This window comes from Triticum dicoccoides, chromosome 5A, assembly GCF_002162155.2.
Source record: "Triticum dicoccoides isolate Atlit2015 ecotype Zavitan chromosome 5A, WEW_v2.0, whole genome shotgun sequence".
NCBI classification, from domain to species: Eukaryota; Viridiplantae; Streptophyta; class Magnoliopsida; order Poales; family Poaceae; genus Triticum; species Triticum dicoccoides.
This window is the reverse complement of record NC_041388.1, coordinates 339,893,035-339,914,258: the sequence shown is the minus strand read 5'-3', so window position 1 is coordinate 339,914,258 and position 21,224 is coordinate 339,893,035. Positions and strand designations below refer to the sequence as shown.

Genomic DNA, 21,224 nt, shown 5'->3' with positions numbered 1-21,224 from the left:
TAGCTCGCTCGCTCAGTAGTGGTAGGCCGGCAGGAAGGCTCCCGGCCCGCTCACAGCTGCCTGCCATCGACAACGCGCGCGCGCGCGCACGGGAGCGCGCGTCGTCCGTTGTTTCCATGGCTCCACCCCGCGTCGGCGCCGGCGCCGTGCTGCCCGTGGTGGTGGCGCTCCTCCTCGTCGTCGCAGCAGCGGCCGCCGGCGGCGGCATGAAGACGGCGACACACGGCGAGGTGCTGTATCGATCCCCTGCCCACGAGATTACAAATTGACTGTTTGTTTGTGATGCGCCGCATCTGCTGCATGCGTTGCAGGATGGTGCTGTAGTATTTCATTTTTGAGAGAGCTAGTTGAAACTGATAGGAGGAGACTTCACGTGGTGGGTAGCCGGGTAGGTAGGTCCAGCCGGAGTCTATCTGTATCCCATTGCCTCCGTCTGGGACTGAAACGGCTAGATGTATATATGGAAACGGCTACATATTGGTGTAACTGAAACAAAATATGCATATTTAAACAAACTGGTAGTAAATGCTTGCACGTCAATATTAGGAAGGGAATTAATACATGTTTATAATAGATAGGGATATCAATTGCGTATTAATTACACGTTTATATTCAATAGAATATCGATTACATTTTAATTGCACGCTTATATTGGATATGATGTCAATTACACCTGAATAATGTGATTAGCATAAAGGTTGTTGTTTTTTTTTGAGATTTTTTTCATTCAAATCACGAATCAGTACAAAGTAGTTGACCCTTACAAGCACACTGAAACGCAAACACAAAGGACCATGAACACCTAGAGTACCCTAAGGCAACCATAACACAAGAAGATCTCCGGAGCCCTGTGTCATCATCCCTGAATCTTGACAGAAGACCCCTGCAACAGAAGGATCTGCAACCAGTCGCAAATAGGTCATCATCTTCGACCACGGTATAATTGCCACCATGCTGCCTCCTCCTTTCTTAACACCAGCGCTGAGAGGGTATGGACATCAATCCAACACACCTGCAACAGCCATCGCCATTTTTGGCTTTGAGTACCGTGAAAAGTGTCCCTTCCGGAAGGAAGAGAACTCGAGTCATCCAACCGGTCCAGCACCGCGGCCGGGTCATCCGTCCGGACAAAGCAGGATCTCCCACCAGCATCAGCGCAGAGCAAGAAGAAGAACAACAACAACAACAACAAATCATACCAACAAGGAAGAAGAAAGGTCCTCATCTTCCTGCATCCATCGCCCATCTGAGGATCCAAACGGCCAGTGCCGATGGACCTCTAGCCACCATAGCCCGCGACCTCGACGAGATCCGGAGATCCCCAACCCTGTTGGCTCCTAGACAAAGGCAAAAGCCTCGCCTGACCGTGAACGGAGCCCAGAGAAACTTATTCCGACGCGACACCACCGCAACGGCCTCGACAGCGTCTCCCTCACCCCTAACCCTACCACACACCCACCTAGTGAACAGACCCGAGGTTCCCCCTCCCTCCCGCCGTCGAAGCGACCGACGGAGAGAGAGGGAACCGGCGGCGCGCAAGGGATCCCTCGTCGCCTCCTTGATCGCCTCGTGCGATCCTACTTTTCCGGGCGACTTGCGGTCTGTCTCCGCCAACTGTTCATAAAGGTTGTTACTACTTGGTAGTATGATATTAATTTCATGCTAAACATGTTGAGTGATGACCATTGAGACAATTTTTTGATGGCCGAGATTAACTGAGCTTTTTATATCGAAAAAACTAACTGGCCAATGTTCTTCGGGAGGGGTTGGCAAACAAACGCATTTTCTTGACAGTTTCAGTTGCGACTTGAGATAAAATGGCGACAGTTTTTAAGAAGAAAAATGCATTTCTTGAAGAAACTGTCATGTTATTATAAAAAATTGTCACGCGGTTCACAAAATGTCACTCCCTTCCAGCGAACATGCGCTGGCTATTGGCGTTCTTTTATATTGGTGTACACATAGATATAGATATGATATGGATATACAATATATTAAATTCGTGATTAATATTTTGCTTTAAAATCACATTTGGATGTATAAAGTTTTTTTTAGCAAAATTTGGATGTATAAAGTGAGTACGCTATTTTAGTGGTACTGAAAAAGGAGATAATCCATTTTCGGAAAGTCCCTTAAAGTGTGCAAGTTTGTAATAAGAAAAGAAAAATGTAAAAGCTTGTTTTTTTTTTCCGCTTCTCTCGTCTTTTCTCTTCCCTCGCGCTAAACAACAACGGGATATACGCGCACGTAGGGCGCGAATCTCAAGGCATCTCACGGCGCGTCCGCGCCGCCTGCGGCCGGCGGCTCGGCGGAGCAGTTCCGGGGCAAAGCGCGGCTGCCGAGCTTCGCCGCGCCGCGCCGCTACGAGCTCTTCCTCCGCCCCGACCTGGTCACCTGCACCTTCTCCGGCTCGGTGGCCATCTCCGTCGCCGTCTCCGCGCCCACCCGCTTCCTCGTGCTCAACGCGCTCGACCTCTCCGTCAACCGCGCCTCCATCCGCTTCCAGGTAAGGAGAAAGAAGGAGAAGAAATATGAAATTCGTTGAGACCTCCTCGCCCTCTTCTAACCATCCTTCGCCGATACGGTTCTCGCAGGCTTTGGCGCCCACGGAGGTGGTGTTCTTCAAGGATGACGGTGTGTTGGTGCTCGGGTTTGCCAAGCAGCTGCCCCTCGGCGAGGGCGTGCTCAAGATGGACTTCAACGGCATTCTCAACGACCAAATGAGAGGCTTCTACAGGAGGTATGCGACGACTTCTTTCTGGACTCTACCACCCTTGGTATTTGCACCGTACATCAACACAGCACTTGTGATAATCTATATATAGGAAATCATGCCATGATTTGTTGAAATTTTAAGCAGGAAATTACAAAAAGGGGAAAAGTTGAACTATGGTTTCTCTTTACTACTCCCGATTAGTTACTCACCGACCAACCAAGTGACCAGTCCCGAAAATGCACTGGCTACGAATTCGATGATACGTGGTTTGGAAGTTCACTGTGAAGGCATTACAGTGTTATGATCTATTTCTGAAATAAGAGTTTGATCGAGCACTTTGGTATGAATGCCTGTCCTGCTATTTATGCTTTTCTGATTTCATTTGGTTGCAGTAAATACCTGTATAAGGGGAAAGAGAGAAACATGGCGGTGACGCAGTTTGAGTCCGTGGATGCGCGGCGGTGCTTCCCCTGCTGGGATGAGCCCGCATTCAAGGTGATTATATATGATAGCTGGAAGGATGACTTTATGTTCCTCAAATATGTGCGCATAGAGCATCAGTGAAGTTAGATATATTTCATAACATTCCTTGTTTTGCCATTTTGATTTTCCAGGCTAAGTTCAAGCTAACACTTGAAGTTCCATCTGAGCTGGTAGCACTGTCCAACATGCCAGTAGCTAACGCAACATTTGCTGGTCCTCTCAAAACTGTGCGTTACCAGGAATCGCCACGTATGTCAACTTATTTAGTGGCCATAGTTGTCGGTTTGTTTGAATATGTAGAGGGTATGACAACAAAAGGTATCATCTCTGTTTCTGAAATCATCCATTCAAAGAGTGTTCATGAGACCTTTCTCTTTCCCTTTATTTTATTTGTTTGTTTAATTTTATTCAGGCACGAGAGTTCGTGTGTACACTCAAATTGGTAAGAGTAACCAAGGGAAGTTTGCACTAGATGTTGGAGTGAAGTCGTTGAATCTCTATAAAGAGTAAGATCACAATCTAGCCGTGCTTCCACACTTTGGTTTCTAACGGATATGCATGATTGATGTTAATGAAATACTGTGTCAAGCCGTGGTTGTTGCTGAAACAGTAACATTAACAAAAAAACTCTTTTCCTCAATTGTTCAGTTACTTTGCCACTCCTTATCCACTCCCCAAGTTGGATATGGTTGCTATCCCTGATTTTGCTCCTGGAGCCATGGAGAACTACGGATTGGTCACTTACCGGGAAGTAGCTTTGCTTTTCGATGACAAGTCTTCATCAGCATCCAGCAAACAGAATGTATGTATCATAGCTCACTTATCTTTTCATCGTTTACAGTTCACCTCTTAACTAACTGTGTGATGTTACTATACATAAATCGGTTTAGGAAAAAAGCTACACTATATCATGATCATCAATAATTCACTAATAATTCCTAACAATTTTTCGTAATTAAACCTTTTATATGTGTAAACCCTTTTTATATTAACCACAGCATGTATTTTGTTTAGATTGCAATTACTGTGGCACACGAATTAGCTCATCAATGGTTTGGCAATCTTGTAACCATGGAATGGTGGACTCACTTGTGGTTAAATGAGGGATTTGCTACATGGGTAAATCAATTCGATCACTCAAAAGTTAAAAGAATGAGATATCAGGTTACCAATGTATACTGAATGAATAGGCCTTTTGTTTTCCCAGATGAGCCATCTAGCAGTAGATTCTTTTTTTCCACAATGGAATATCTGGGCACAGTTTCTTGATCGCACAACCACTGCTCTCAGGCTGGATTCACTCGAGGCGTCTCATCCTATTGAGGTAATCTCATTGTTTATTACTGTGCCATAGCCTGCTCCGGTGGTTGGATATGTTGTGGACTACATTCTCCAAAACCATGGTTGTCAATGTCATTCACTCTACTATCATAGAAGTTCAAGAATCTATTTTAAATTGTAAATTTTGACAATGGTATGTTCAAGTAACGATAGTGCATAGTGCGCAATATGCTATTACCAACACATTATTGGCCGATTCATGATTGACTCATAAAATTTCTATGGAATATTAAAATTGATGCTTAAGTATCTCTACTCTGACAAGTGGCATCTTACTTTGGGGAGCAACTTCAGTCAATGCATCAACAGAGATTCAGTTCATGGCATTAACATTTTCACTTCTCTAATTCTAACTTGTGATTCATTTTATACTTTCCACTATCCTTTTTCCTGGATGCTCAGGTTGAAATACACCATGCCAGTGAAGTTGATCAGATTTTTGATGCTATTAGCTATGACAAGGGTGCTTCTGTTATTCGCATGCTACAAAGTTATCTTGGCGCAGAGCGTTTTCAGGTCTAGTACTGCCTCTACCTGAACTCTAGAAACTCGTCACCGACTCACTCTTCTTGCCTAGATTTCGCATTCTTTTTCTCGTCATGTAGCTTAAAAGTATACAAGATCACTTTCAGCCAGTTTATTTTCTTCTTTATGGAAACAGTGATACTTTGATGTCATTTCCCCGCTATTCCATCTAGTGGAAACACTAGACGACTCCATGGCTTGTCCATTGCATAAAATGTCTGTATGCTCTTGAATCATACTAGTTGGTAAACATGCTTTTGGTCAGCAGTGTTTTAGGGAGAGATTGTTCTCTGAAGACATATTCTAGGAGCAAAATGACCATTTCTTCATAGATTATCCTGCCCTTGTTTAATGCATACAAGCATCATGTGACCATTTGTACTTCACCGATCGCATGATTTAAGGGGGATGGTTTGATAAATTAGCATATAGAGACAGATTTGTCGATATAGGTGTGATGGTCATCTTATATATTGTTGTAGCATGTGTCATGCTCACAGGATAACATTACTTGTTCACAAAAAAAGGAGTAAAATTTAGTGATCGTTGACTCTTTTCTTGATCATATAATGAATCTATCAAACTGCACACTAGCTTATTATGTTAAAAGTCAATTTTTAATTAATTACATTATTTAGTGAAACGAATTGCTGCACTCTCCTTTCTGTATAATTTCCCCCTGCTACTCTTTAACTCCACGTCGTTCTCCTAGTGTATTCTCATATGCTATAAATATGAAACTGTGTTCTTTCAGAAAGCAATGGCTTCATATATGAAGAAATATGCATACTCAAATGCTAAAACCGAGGACCTTTGGGCTGTTCTTGAAAAGGAAACTGGTGAATCTGTCAAGGATTTGATGACTACATGGACGAAGCAAAAAGGTTATCCTGTTATTAATGCGAAAATTAAAGGGAATGACATAGAGATTGAGCAGGTAATATTTTTTTTTGCGGGTGAGCAGGTAATAGGTTATCTTACATACCATCCTTCGTATCTATCATGCATTCATCATCACACGACTAACCAAGTATGCATTTGTTTGGTTAATATGTCCTTGCTATTTAGTTAAGTTCTAGTCGTGGCATGCCATTTAGAGTTTCTTCTTTAAGAAAATCATCTGCTAACTGGTTGTGGCAAAAGCTTGACCAAACCTCGATTTTTGTTCCATACCATTTTGTGAATGTATAACTGACTGTTATAACTGGTCCTCTGAGAATACTGTACTCAATGATGTCAAAAACTGGAAATATTTTACTGCCCCTACGGCCATTGATCTGTCACTTGATGCATTCACGTATTTACACAGCAGCCCTAGTATCTGATCATATATTCTGGGGTATGGTGAACAGTATCAAGAACAACTTACATGAATCTCGTAGAAGAACTGAATTAGATCTTGTTCTGAAGTTGGAGCTCTTTTAGGGTGCTCTATCTTACCACATTAGAGGTAAGAGGTGGTTTAAATCTGAGTCGTTGGTTGATGAAAGTTTGAAGGTTATTTTGGGCCCTAGTGCAGATAAGGCTAATAAGGAAACCTACAATTAATTTGGTAAGGTAGATAGGCACAGACGTTTCCCTACAAATCACGAGAGACATGTTTAAATGCACATTACTTCCCATGTTCCCATCTCAGCCCAGGGATACACATCCTGCATGACTATTGATCAAATCAGATGGTTGCAAAAAGATCTAGACCACAGTTTTCTGCAGTTTCAGTTATGTATTGCTAATTTGAATGATCAAATAATATTTGAGAGCAATGTTTAGTGTTAAATTTTATGACAGCTTGAAATGGAAGTGTCAGATTCAGACTTACATATAAAGTTAGTATTATAAGGCAATAGGCATAAATTAATTATCAAATTTTAATCATGAAGTTTGTTTTTTTCTGTAGTAATGTACTTGTATGTTTAATAGTGATAATTTGGTATATATCTTTGAATTTCTTTAGTTTTCTTTCATTTTTCTGAAAGGATGTTTATTTTTAATAAATCCAGACATACAATTCAAGAAATATCATTACATTTGTCCTGTCAAATGTGAGTCTCGATGTATAATTTTATGTACAATGATAAATTATGGTATTAGATCAGACTGGCTTCCTTTTCTTAAATATGTTGATTATTTACAATTATTTGCCAATTATTTCATGTATTGCTGTGCCCACTTCCCTCTACGAGTTAATAGATCACCCTTAGCCACTAGACCAAGGCAAAGAGAGGGTTCTCACAAAAGTGTTTCTTATTTTATATTGGTTAAAGTGAAAAATCTAATAAATAAAAATGTTAAAAACTTGATCTCGTTGACTGATAGATCTCCGAGTATAGTATTTTTCTCCACGAACTTGATGATTTCTGTTTGTTGCAGGCCCAGTTTTTGTTAGATGGGTCCTCTGGCTCTGGCATGTGGATTGTCCCTATAACTTCAGGCTGTGGTGCATATGATACACAGAAAAAGTTGTTGAAACTTAAACGTGATAAGCTGGTCATTGGTTCACAATGTGGTGACCGAAAGAAGGGCGGAAACTTTTGGACTAAGTTGAATATAAATGGAACTGGATTTTACAGAGTTAAATATGACGATGAGCTTGCAGCTGCACTTCAAAATGCATTGGAGACCAAGAAGCTCTCACTAATGGATAAAATTGGTAAACGCAACATGTGACCGTTGAATCTGCTTGTAATATTTTTGTGGCAGGTATTATAACATTACCATTGCAGGCATCATGGATGACTTATATGCGCTTTCTATTGCCCGACAACAAACATTTGCGTCGTTGCTACATTTACTCTACGGTTATCGTGGGGAAGCTGATTATAGTGTTCTTTCACACATAAACACTGTACGTAAATCCTGTAGGTCCAGTTGATTCTATCGTGTTCAATTGTTCATGAAGATAGATCGCCTATATCTATACTTTGGATTGGCAGGTAACCACAAGTATTGCTAAAATATCTGCTGATGCTACTCCTGCCTTGGCTGGTGACGTCAAGCAACTTTTGATCAAGATTCTTTTGTCACCTGCAGAGTATGCCTCACCATAACTGCTATGAGTTTCTTAATGTGTTACACTTACAATATATCATCTCTTTTGTTTCACAAAAAGGAAAAGGAAACATAATATGTCATTAATCTTCTTCCTAACTTCTCATGTTGCTTGAACATTCCTTCTTTTGTGGCCGATGCATGACAATTGCATGATTCTTTCACGTCATTACTGTATATTTGCTACATTTTCCTATGTTTCTTCTTTTTGACTATGTGACACTTATCTTTCAGAAAGTTAGGCTGGGACCCCAAGAAGGGTGAGAGCCACCTGGATGTAATGCTTAGACCACTGCTGTTGACTGCACTTGTCCAACTTGGACATGGTAAGACCATTAATGAAGGAGTTAGGCGCTTTAACATCTTCACACGTGATCGCGGCACTTCTCTTCTTCCTCCGGATACTAGAAAGGTCCTACCTTTTGCTATCATTTCACGTGGTACCTATGATTACTTCTTCCATTTGTAACTTCCGCTGTTCTGCAGGCCGCATACCTCGCTGTGATGCAGAATGTTAGTAGTTCAAACAGATCCGGTTATGATGCTCTCCGAAAAATCTACAAGGAGTCAGCTGAAGGGGAGGAAAGATTACAAGTCTTAGGTGTGTAGCCCTTTGACCATGTTAAACTAACAAAGCTTGCCCATGTTTTTGGTTGTTCTAAAAGCAATTTCTTATTGTTTCAAGGCATATTATCTTCTTGCCGGGACAAGGGTATCGTCCTTGAATCACTGAATTTAATTTTCACTAGCGAGGTAAATAATGCAAATATCGTTACTTTCTTCCACAATTATAGTCGAAGGTTTCTATGAGCTTACTTGTGTGTCAAGGGCAAGCTGTACCCAGGTCTCATATGCCTCTCTTGCTTGTCAGGTTCGCAATCAAGATGCATATATTCTCCTTAGAGGTATTCAACCAGAGGCACGTGAAATTTCCTGGAACTGGTTGAAGGTACAATCTCTTTTAACAATGAGGACCCTTTTATCTATGTGTGTTGACGTGTTGTTGATGCGTAAAAATCGTTATTTCTGGGACCTGTCTGGAACATCAGATTCTTGTAGGTATTCTAAACAAATTTGAATATCCATCCATGAGATGTTTCTTTTTCTACCAACTTCATTGATATTTCTGCATTACAAAGAGGACCCAGGGTTCTTCTGTATTTGTCAACAAGAACTCAAGTCAAGTGGCATATTTGCACACAGCTGAACCATATTTGTGAATTTATTTCGGTATCCCGATCTCTTTAAATGGATTTCCCTTGTAAATGTATTTTAACTAGAGTGAATTTGAGGCAGCACCCAACCATCTATTTTTTGTAGTTCCTTCATATGACACCTTAGGAGATGACTGATGGTTCATACTTAGTGTTAGCAGACTGAAACATTTGAAAACATGGTGCTAACATTTGTCCCGTTCTGTCTGTCTGCAGGAAAACTGGGAGCGCATCTCAAAGACATTTGCCGGGAGCTTGGTTACGAATTTTGTTAAAACCATTGTTCCATTGGTACATTTAATCACAGTTCTATTGCCCCATTCCCGTGATCCATATTCCCCGCTTTTGCAGGTATTATTTCCATGAGGCCATGCTAATGTGGACTTCCTTGTTTCTTGTCAGTTCACCTCCAACGAGAAGGCGGCAGAGATCTCCAAGTTCTTTGTAACGCGCACAAAGCCCGGATTTGAGAGGACGCTGAAGCAGAGCCTTGAAAACGTGCGGATCAGCGCGAGATGGGCCGAGGGCATCAGGAGTGAGCCCGGGCTTTCACAGACGGTGCGTGAGCTCCTGGCCAAGCCCTGACGTGCTGCAGCTAGAGTGCTAGGTTACAGTTGTTGTTGGCAATAAGAATGCATTTGTGCCTTGTCATGTGTGGTGAAGAATGCATTTGTGGCTTGAGATGGTATTTGGTTGTACATCTGTAGTGGTGGTGGTAGTGAGTCAGCTGATGCCAGTTTGTAGCCAAATCATTGATTGTTATGAATGCATGTGGTGCAAACGGGTTGTATGAAGAATGAGAATGTCAAGGCGAAACTAGGTACTCCCTCGGTTCACTTTTATAAGTCGTTTCAGACAAGTGAAATTGAGCTGTTTTGCACTGTGTCTAAAACATCTACAAAGCCTTATAAAAGTGAACAGAGGGAGTAGCATATATCCATTCAAAGGAAATTCAGGCAAAATAAAGAAAATTTTGGAAAAGCTCGAATCTCAGTGTCATTAGAACAAGCCTCCTTGATGTATCTTTTTTTTGGTAAACTAAATGTATGAGTTGACTTCACGTGGGTGGTACTGATGGGCGGAGATTTCACGTGGGTGGTAGCTGGGTAGTAAGAGCATCTCCAGCCGCGCCCCCAACAGGTCCTTCCCAGGCGAATTTTCAGCACCGGCGGGCGGAAATCAGCCCAATCGCGCCCCCAGGAGTCAGTTTTCCGCCGGGTTGGGACGAAATAACAGCCGGCGCACCCGAGCCGAATCCGGCGCGCTGGGGGCGCCTGGGGGCGCCGGCACAAGCGAAAAGGGGCGTGGGGCCGCTCCGTCGGCGAGAGGAGGGCCTTTTCCCGCCGAATCTTCCCGCTTCCCCCCGGCTTCCCTCCCATTCTCTCCACTCCTCCCGCCAATCTTCCTCCTCCTTCCCTCCCAGTCGGTCGTCATGCCGCCGAAGGACGCCCCATGCCGCGACGGCTGCGACCACCGCCGTAGCCCAGCCGAAGCAGAGGAAGCCGAGGGTGCCGCCCTCCAAGCCTCCGGGCATGTCCAACGCCGACTGGAGGGCTGAAGTTCAGCGCCGGGAGGCTGTCACCACCGACCAGCGGAATAGGGCCAACGCCAAGAAGGCCCGGGACAGCGCGGCGTGGCTCGTGGCTATGGCGGCTGCGGAACAGGTGGAGCGGTCGGCCGAACAAGAGGCGGCTCGCGTGAGGATGATGAACCCGCCGGCGGCCACGGCCGGCTTCTCGTCGTCGCCGCAACCCTGGGGCTGCACGTCGTCACCGGGCTACGCCGATGGTGACGCGCATGGCGGGTTCAACCCCACATCACCTTCCCCCATGGTCACCCGGCATAGCGCACGCCCTCGCCTGCCTTCGTCGGCGTGCAGTACCCCCCGTACAACTACTCCCCGCCGGCATATGCATCCTCCCCGACACCCCTCTCCACCGTGGCGCACTGCCCTTCTCCCAAGCCTCCACGTCACATCTCAGCGACACCGACGCGACCGAAGCCGACATGGACGACATCATCACGGCAGGCTCGGCCGCCGCCGCCGCGTCCCCCGGCTTTACTACCCAGGATGACACAGTGGACCTCAACGGCGACATGGACGGCGAGCTTGAGTACGGCGAGGACGAGCCGGAGCCGGAGGAGGATGAGGATGAGGAGGAGGTGGAGGAACCGGCGCCTGCTCCGGCGAGGAAACGGAAGAAGAGGAAGGGGGCGACCAGGACCGGCGAGCTGCGCATCAAGTGGGCGTCCAAGGAGGATGAGTGCCTCGCCGAAGCGTGGAAAGTCATCTGCCTCGACCCGATCACCGGCACGAACCAGAGTATCGACATGTATTGGGACCGCATCAAGGCCGAGTTCGACGAGCGCAAACTCGTCGACCCCTACTTCAAAGGCGTGTACATGCAGCGCGGGGCGAAGGCAATGGCGAACCATTGGGGGCTCATTCAATCGGCGTGTAACAAATGGCATGGGATCGTCGAGGAGATCGCGGCTCGTCCGGAGAGCGGCACCAGCGTCGAGGATCAGGTATGGATCGCCGGCCTCTCCTTTTCCATTTTGCCGGGTGCACGCCGCTCACTGGTAGTCCCTCGGCGCAGCTTGTGCGGATGTTCGGCATGTTCCGGTAGGACAGCAACGACCAAGATTTCAAAAACCTCCACGTCTTCAAACAGATCGAGAAGTGCGACAAGTGGGCGTATGTCTGGCGCACCCTCGCCAAGGCCAAGGAGACCTACAAGCCGGACACGCCGATGCCGGGCACGGGCGAAGGGCGCCCCGAGGGCAACAAGGGGGCCAAGAAGGGGAAACACGCCGACTCGGCTACCGCGTGCATGCAGGAGTCCATCGAGCATTGCCTCGCCGACGCACAGGCCCGGGCCGCCCTACGTGAAGAGAAGACCGAGGTACGGTGGTCGGCGTTGATGACGAGCAGCGCCGTCAAGCTCTACCTACTCCGGACGAACATCGCCGCTGTAGCGACCCGACCTCAGATGGTTAAGTCTCTGTGCTTCAGTGTCATCCCTGGATCGGTAATGCTGACACACACAGTACTCTAAGGATTTATAACAGAGTAGCAATCACACACTTATTACATCGAATGTCTCAAGAGAGAACTTATTACAGTAATATGGCTTAAGGCCATCTAATGCGATAGCAGCGGAAGGCTTGGAATATAAAGTGAGTCCATCAACTCCAACAGCATAGCTGAGCTGCACGACAACGACCTAACGAACCTTACTCTTCATCTGAAAAGTCTGCAACATAATACGTTGCAGCCCGAAAATGGGTCAGCACATGGAATATGCTGGCAAGGTAACACAATAGAGTAAGAACATAATAATACTATCACTACATGCATATTTGGTTGGTGGAAAGCTCTATGGGTTCCCCAGGTGCCTCAATCCACCCAGATGTTTGATTTAAGTTGCCACTTAAGTTGAACCATTAATTAACAAACTCACATCTGTCATGGATTTCACTCAAACTCAAACCACGTCTACGAGCATAGCATAGTATAGTAATATAAGCAACCGTAGAAGTAACTCCCCAGGGTTTGAATATAACAGGGCAATAGGTTCTACCTCAACAACTACTTCCCAACCCACATGTTAATGACATCCTAATCATGCAATGTTTGAGGGGTGGAACTAATGCATAAAAACTGGGTATGAGAAGAGTATGATCAATGTGTTACTTGCCTTGCTGACGATCTGCGAAACCTAGGGACTTGTAGTAGCACGCTTCACACTCCGGGTGTTCTATCGCAAACAAACAATAACATACATAAGCAACAAGGAAAGATGCGCAAGCAAAACTCAAATAAAATAGGTTGACCGGAAAGTTCAACTTAAGAACTCCGGTTAGCAAAAAGAATCAAATCAAACGGAGCAAGGAAACTCAAATGGCGAAAGAAACAAGATCCGTTTACTAATCTGAACCTAGGTCAAATTTTATAGTAGCAAAAGCTTGTTCAAGTTGATTAAACAGAAAGAGGATCTCGAGACGAAGATCTAGGCACTTGAATCGCCTGATTCCGACTAACGAGCGAAAAGATAAACAGAAACTAAGATCGGATCAGAAATCGCGATCGAGAATAATCGCAGATAAATCCGATAAAAGAAAACTGACGAACAGACTAACGAACGAGCGTTCGTTTGCTGTAACTAATGGACGAAGAACCGTTCATTAAACGAACGTATGGATGAACGTCCGCTCACTAGAAGAACCGAGAAAAACCGGCGATCCGGAAAAAACGAATCTAGGGTTTTCTAAAAAAAGCGAACGGTTCAAAAAAAAAACCAGCGGCTTGAATTCCGGCGCGGTACCTCCGACGAGGCGGGGGCTGCGGGACGGTGGCTACGGGGCGACGGCGGCAAGCGCGGGCGGCGGCGGCTGCGGGCGGCGGGGTTGGCGGCGGCTGCGGTGGTGTGGTGTTGGGGCTCAGGGGGGGTATATAAAGGGGCGGGGCCGGTGACTTGGAGGAGGGGGCAAGGCGCGCACGCGCAGGAGGCGACGGCGGCCTGGCTCGGCTGGGCCTTAGGCCCAGTCGGGCGCGGAAACTTTTTTTTAAATAATAACGCCGACAGAAATAAAATCCTAGAAAAATAAATAAAAAATCTAAAAAATGCCAAAATAAATTTTCACAGTCTAAATAAAATATTTAGAACGAGATGAACATTTTCTTGGCCCTAAAATGCAATTTTGAAAACGTGCAATTTTTCTAATGCAAATAAAGTCCGAATAAAATCAAATAAATCCAACAAATGATTTTAATATTTTTCCTCCAATATTTCAATTATTGTGGAGAAATCATATTATCTCCTCTCATTTAATTTTAATATGGAATATTTTTCGGAGAGAAAAAAATATTAAAATAAAAAATCCCCGTTTCATTATTTGATAAAAATCAAATATGAAAACCGGGAAATCCCCAACTCTCTCCGAGGGTCCTTGAGTTGCTTAGGATTTCGAGGATTGCGGAACGGAAATGCAATAAAATATGATATGCATGGATGACCTATGTATAACATTCCAAATTGAAATTTTGGGATGTTACAAACCTACCCCCTTAAGATGAATCTCGCCCTCGAGATCCGGGTTGGCTAGAAAATAGGCGCGGGTGGTCTTTGCGGAGATTATCCTCTCATTCCCAGGTGGCTTCATCCTCAGTATGGTGGCTCCACTGAACTTTGCAAAACTTGGTAACCTTACTGCGAGTGACTCTACTGGCAAACTCAAGAATCTTAACTGGCTTCTCTTCGTAAGTCAAATCACTGTCCAACTGAATCGCCTCCAAGGGTACTGTATCCCTTAACGGTATATTGGCCATCTCAGCATGACACTTCTTCAACTGTGAAATGTGGAACACATCATGAACTCCTGACAATCCCTCGGATAATTCCAACTTGTAGGCAACTTCTCCCATCCGTTCCAAAACACGATATGGTCCTACAAATCTCGGAGCTAACTTTCCCTTAACTCCAAAACATTTCGATACTCGCAGATATGCTCTATCTCCAGTTTCGTAAATTACCTCCTTGCGTTTTGAGTCTGCATAACTCTTCTGCCTAGACTGAGCAATCTTCAGTCTATCGCGAATCAATTTAACCTTCTCCTCAGACTCCTTAATCAAGTCTGGTCCAAACAATTGTCGGTCTCCTACCTCATCCCACATCAACGGTGTTCTGCACCTTCGTCCATATAGGACTTCAAACGGTGCCATCTTCAAACTGGCTTGGTAGCTATTGTTATATGAGAACTCCGCGTAAGGCAAATTGTCATCCCAACTAGATCCATAATCTAGCGCACAGGCTCTCAACATGTCCTCCAGAATTTGGTTGACTCTCTCGGTCTGCCCATCTGTCTGTGGGTGAAATGCTGTACTGAACTCCAATCTCGTTCCCAAAGTCTGGTATAACCGATGCCAAAACTTTGAAGTAAATTGTGTTCCTCTATCTGATACGATGGTCCTCGAGACTCCATGCAGACATACGATCCGTGACATGTATATCTTGGCCAACTTTGCATTGGTATAAGTGGTTTTCCCTGGGATGAAGTGAGCCACTTTGGTCAAGCGATCAACTACTACACATATAGAATCATATCCTGCTTTGTTCCTGGGCAATCCGGTGATAAAGTCCATGCCCAGTTTATCCCACTTCCATTCAGGTATCGGCATAGGCTGTAACAGTCCTGCTGGCTTCTGATGCTCTGCTTTCACTCTCTGACATACATCACATACAGCTACGTACTCAGCAATATCCTTCTTCATACCAGTCCACCAGAAATGTTCCTTCAAATCCAGATACATCTTGGTGTTTCTGGGGTGTATCGAGTATGGTGAGTCATGAGCCTCCTGAAGTATTAACTTCCTGATCTCTGGGTTATTGGGCACATAAACTCGGTCCTCAAACCATAAGGTATCGTGCTCATCCTCACGAAAACCTTTGGCCTTTCCTTTGCTCATCTTCTCCTTTATCTCGGCAATCTCCTTGTCATCCTTTTGAGCTTCCCGAATCTTGTCCAGCAACCTCGACTGGACCTCCACTGTTGCAACGAATCCTCTAGGAACTATCTCTAACCGTAGTTCCATGATGTCCTTTGCTAACTCCTTCGGTAGTCCCTTACTTTCAAGGATATTAGCATAACTCTTCTGGCTCAAAGCGTCTTATACGACATTGGCCTTTCCTGGATGATGGTGTAGCTTCATGTCATAATCCTTTATAAGCTCTAACCATCTCCTCTGTCTAAGGTTCAGTTCCTTCTAAGTGAAAATGTACTTCAAACTCTTATGATCTGTGTACACATCACAACGGTTTCCTATGAGATAATGTCTCCAGGTCTTCAATGCATGCACTACGGATGCTAACTCCAAATCATGCGTGACATAGTCCAACTCATGAGGTTTTAGTTGTCATGAGGCATAAGAAACAACTCTTCCGTCTTGCATAAGCACACATCCAAGTCCTAAGCGAGAGGCATCGCAATACACTTGGAACTCCTTATGTATATCTGGCAGTGTTAGCACTGGCGCTGTAGTTAAACGTTTCTTCAACTCCTGGAAACTTGCCTCGCAATCGTCTGTCCATTTAAACTTAGTATCCTTCTTCAATAGTTCAGTCATTGGCTTCGCAATCTTGGAAAAGTTCTCAATGAATCTCTGATAGTACCCTGCGAGTCCAAGGAAACTGCGGATCTCGCTAACTGAAGTGGGTGCTAACCATTCAGTGACTGACTGAACTTTGCTGGGGTCTACTGCTATACCTTCTCCTGATATAACATGTCCAAGGAACCTGACTTCCTTCAACCAAAACTCGCATTTGCTAAATTTAGCATACAACTGGTGTTCCCTGAGTTTCTCGAGAACTAAGCGCAAATGTTCCTTGTGCTCCTCCTCGTCCTTCGAGTATACCATAATATCATCAATAAACACCACCACAAACTTGTCCAAATACTCGATGAACACCTTGTTCATCATGCTCATGAAATAAGCAGGGGCATTAGTCAGTCCAAATGACATGACCGTGTACTCGTATAATCCATACCGCATTGTGAACTCTGTCTTTGGTATATCCTTCTCTCGTATCTTCAACTGATGGTACCCCGATCGCAATTCGATCTTTAAAATACCTTAGCTCCTTGTAACTGATCGAACAGATCATTGATCATCGGCAGTGGGTACTTGTTCTTAATCGTTACTTCATTCAAGGCTCAATAATCAACAACCATCCTTAGGGATTTATCCTTCTTCTCAACCAAAAGCACAGGGGCTCCCCAAGGTGATGAACTTCTTCGAATGTATCCTTTCTCCAACAACTCCTTGATCTGTTTCTTGATTTCCTCCAGATCATTTGCGGGCATCCGATAGGGTCTCTTGGATATTGGCCCTGTACCTGGCAATAGCTCTATTAGAAACTCAATGTCTCTATCCGGTGGCATGCCTGGTAACTCCTCTGGAAAACATCCGGATAATCCTTCACTACAGGCACTTCCTCCTGAACAACTCCCGTGAGGGTATTCACTTGGCTCCTCCTAGGCACATGCCTAGATACATACTTAATCCTTTTTCCCTCCGGGTGGTGAGATAAATTGATTTACTAGCACAGTCAATGCTTCCTCCATACTTTGACATCCAGTCCATACCTAATATTACATCCAATCCTTGGGACTCCAAGATAATTAGGTCGGACGGAAAGACATGGGTGCCAATGGTTAGGGGTATCTGGTTGCACCATCGGCTGGCCATGTATTCTGCTCCAGGTGAGCTTACTAACAGAGGGGTCCTAAGGGTTTGGGTTGGTAGTTTAAACTTATCCACGAATCCCCTTGATATGTATGAATGCGATGCACCAGTATCGAAAAGAACAAGAGCGGTAAATGACTTAACCAAAAACTTACCTATTACCGCGTCCGGCTGCTCTTCAACCTCCTCCATGTTAACGTGGTTCACTTGTCCTTTATTGAATGGATTGGGCTTCTTCCCAGCACTCCCATTTCCGTTTCCATTCTTTCATTCAGGGCACTCCATGGCGTAGTGTCCAGTCTTCCCGCACTTGAAACAAGTAACGTGACTTAAGTCCCTTTTTGCGGGTGTGGCTGGATTGGGGTGGTTTTGATTATTGTTGGCTCCGTTCCCATTCCCATTCTTAGAACCATTGTGGTTATGCGATCCTCCTCGAGTGTGGTTGTGACCTCCATGGTTATGAACAAGTCCTCCCAAGTTCGGGGTTAGGCGAGGCTTTTGCTGAGCTCCTGAGTTATACTTCCCTTGTCCATACTTCCTCTTGCGGCTCTCAATCTGCTGCTGCTTCCCTTCAATCATAAGAGCCTTATCTACCAACTCATGGCAGTTGTTAAAGGTTGCTACCATCAACTGCATGCTCATCTCATCATTCAGCCCTTCCATAAACTTCTCCTGCTTCGCGGCATCTGTGGCCACATCATCAGGGGCATAGCGTGATAATTTGCTAAAATCATCCACGTACTGAGCCACAGTACAGTTCCCCTGGCGTAGGTTGCGGAACTCTCGCTTCTTTATTTGCATAGCTCTAGTTGAGACATGGGCTATGCGGGAAGCTTGCTGAAACTGGTCCCAAGTGATATTGGCTATAGTAAAGGTGGCTGTGTAATTATCCCACCATGAGGCTGCAGGTCCATCCAATTGGTGTGCGACAAAGCGCACTCTTTCAACATCTGTGCAACCAGCGGTGGTCAACTCCCTTCCAATACGGCGTAGCCAATCATCAGCAACTATAGACTCGGTGCTACTGGAAAACACCAGCGGCTGTAACCTTAGAAAACGGGCTAGGTTGTCCACTGGTGTCGGGTTGTTGTTGTTGTTGCCCTGGTTCTGAACTAGCAATTGCATCAAAGTATTCTGCTGCTAGATCAACTGGGTGAGCTCCGGTGGGAAAGCAAAACTGGTGTCACGTCTCGGAGGCATCTAATGGGTTTAGATGGAAGAGATCAGAATAGAAAAGGGGTCTAATGAGAAAGCACTACCCATATGCACATGAGACAAACACAAACATTTCACTCAATCAAATCAAGCAAGGGCATACAAAGGGTCTAGAACTATCGCAAAAGTGCTCAACTACTACTAAATACATGGGGGAATACTACTAATCATTTGATGGTCATCTAGAAATTTTGATCGGTGGAAGACTCCATGATATCTGCTCCAGCTTCGTCTTCAAAGTCATCTTCACTAGGGTCGGAGTCGGTGTCGTTGATGATGATGTAGTTGTCTGGGCAAGTGGGATCGTCGTCTTCTTCTCCCGGTGCTGGTCCTCCCATGAACACTCCGATCTTCTTAACTAGGTCGTCATTCTTCTCTAGTAGTGTCTTGATTTCCTCCTCATATCCATCGCGTGTGAACTTGAGTTCTTCCTCCAGTTCGATGATTCTAGTCTTCGCCTTCTTCAAGTCCATCATATCCGTGCACATCTGGTTCTCCTGACGTCGAATGTGCTGGTTTAACTCCTGGATGAAAGCTGCAATGGATCTATCCTTCTTGGTGCTGATTACTTCCCATTGCTCGTCTCGGCGCCCACATATCTGGTAGATACTGTCCTTAAGTTCCCTGTTGTAGACTTCTCCAATGCATCCCATGGTAATGTGGGCTGCCATGCTCTTTCCTAGACTCCAGGTGGGTGCTTTGAAAGAAAATTCTATGGGTTTAGAGGTTGGCCAGAACGTCCTTCCTGGAACTTGTACTTGAATCATCCAGCACTCCTGACGGTGTTCTGGACTAGGGGGTACTCACCACGTCGTCTCCCGATCTGTTAGATTGGGCCGAGGACCCCCATGGCCCTATACTCATGGGCCAGTTCAGACAGCTGCCGCATACATGGAAGATTCCACAAGACTTGGTGATCAAGACAAGGACTCCTCCCCACCGGCATATTCGGCTAGGACTCTTGTTATCCTAGGCCTCTGGTGCATTATATAAACTGAGACTAGGCTAGTCGATAGAACATATACAACAATCATACCATAGGCTAGCTTCTAGGGTTTAGCCTCTCTGATCTCGTGGTAGATCAACTCTTGTAATACTCATATCATCAAGAATAAATCAAGCAGGAAGTAGGGTTTTACCTCCATCAAGAGGGCCCGAACATGGGTAAAACATCGTGTCCCCTGCCTCCTGTTACCATCCGCCTTAGATGCACAGTTCGGGACCCCCTACCCGAGATCCGCCGGTTTTGACACCGACATTGGTGCTTTCATTGAGAGTTCCGTTGTGTGTTCGACAAAAGGTCGATGACTCGCTTGCAGATCAACTGCGACTTCGGCATCTTCGTCACCGGCTCGACTGGTCACCTTGGCTCGACCAAGGACTGTGCCCTACCTTCGATCATCATGTTCAGATGAGCGCCTTCATCAACATCAACTCCGATCTCTATAAAGATCATGGAGGAATCATCCAGGGAGCCCGGGGGCTCAACATCAACATTGCCCTTGGGCGACCGTGCTGTTTTTCTGGACAGCGAACTTGTGTCCGCCGCCACCGCCTCCTCAAGTGTCGTTTTAACGATTGCTTCAGTGGAATTGAGTCTACAACAACCCTGGAAAATTTCGTCGAGTTCCGATGGAGGAATCTCTGGCAATCTGCGATATACCGGAGCCCTGTCAAATCTGGACGAGAATCTGGACGAGTTTAGGGCGTGGTCTCCAGAGCCTAGCTCGGAGGTCCTTTGGAAGATCCAACCGTTCATCTTGTGCGGAATTCCCATATCTACCACCCCTCCAAATTTCAGCTCCATCCGACGGTTCAAACTCGGGGAACCTTCCGATGAGTAGACCAATTTTCGGATCCGTTTTCTGCGCGAATACGGATCCGACCCGAAATTATGTTTCTTTATGAACGTGATATGTGACAACCTTTTTAGAGGAATTCTCTTCTAGGGTATTGTGCGTTAATTTTAAACACGTGCCCGTAAATTTTTAAGCCTCCCCTGAGGTCATCTTGATCATCATGCTGGTGTCAAACCAGTCCGGCAATATTGCTCCAAGGTTGCCGACCCGCGCTAGACACGTCGTCACTTTGTTGAACCGAGCTCAACTTCTTCGGATCATCATCTCGGCAAGCCGAACAAGAGTCCGGCATCGCGAAGGATAAATCATCACCAACTTCGCCGCCCCACGGATTACACGGAGCGGGCATACCGGCATCGCCGCACGGTCACTTCATCAAGCTGGCATCGACCATGTCACGACCTGCATCGGCAGGGCTGCACTATTGCTTCTTCAAGCTGGTGTCCATCACGCCGACCCACTCCGACATGTCGGCTGGACCGGGGGCTTCACCATCTCTTCATCAACCTACTCCGGAGACTTCGGCGTCACTAGCCGACCAGCTCCGTCACGTTAGACGGACCGAGAGCTTTGCCTCG

General features: G+C 45.5%; 1 protein-coding gene across 1 annotated transcript; it reads left to right on the top strand.

Moving 5' to 3' along the window:
• Positions 1-16: 16 nt before the first annotated feature.
• LOC119301382 (aminopeptidase M1-C-like) lies at positions 17-10,117 on the top strand. Its single transcript, XM_037578346.1, has 20 exons — positions 17-230; positions 2,252-2,506; positions 2,595-2,740; positions 3,109-3,211; positions 3,331-3,517; positions 3,612-3,705; positions 3,848-4,001; positions 4,214-4,318; positions 4,407-4,523; positions 4,943-5,056; positions 5,820-6,002; positions 7,436-7,715; positions 7,789-7,910; positions 7,999-8,096; positions 8,348-8,525; positions 8,600-8,714; positions 8,799-8,866; positions 8,985-9,062; positions 9,544-9,618; positions 9,730-10,117. Exons 1-20 carry the CDS (start codon positions 117-119, stop codon positions 9,910-9,912), a joined length of 2,769 nt encoding a protein of 922 aa, XP_037434243.1. The 5' UTR covers positions 17-116; the 3' UTR covers positions 9,913-10,117.
• The last annotated feature ends 11,107 nt before the right edge of the window (positions 10,118-21,224 follow it).

Excerpts from the sequence above, each read along its gene's own strand:
- LOC119301382 (XM_037578346.1), top strand. The coding sequence starts at position 117 with ATGGCTCCACCCCGCGTCGGCGCCGGCGCCGTGCTGCCCGTGGTGGTG. Across the intron at positions 3,706-3,847 it reads TCGTTGAATCTCTATAAAGA|TTACTTTGCCACTCCTTATC; the intron begins GTAAGATCACAA and ends TCAATTGTTCAG. Across the intron at positions 4,319-4,406 it reads ATGAGGGATTTGCTACATGG|ATGAGCCATCTAGCAGTAGA; the intron begins GTAAATCAATTC and ends TTGTTTTCCCAG.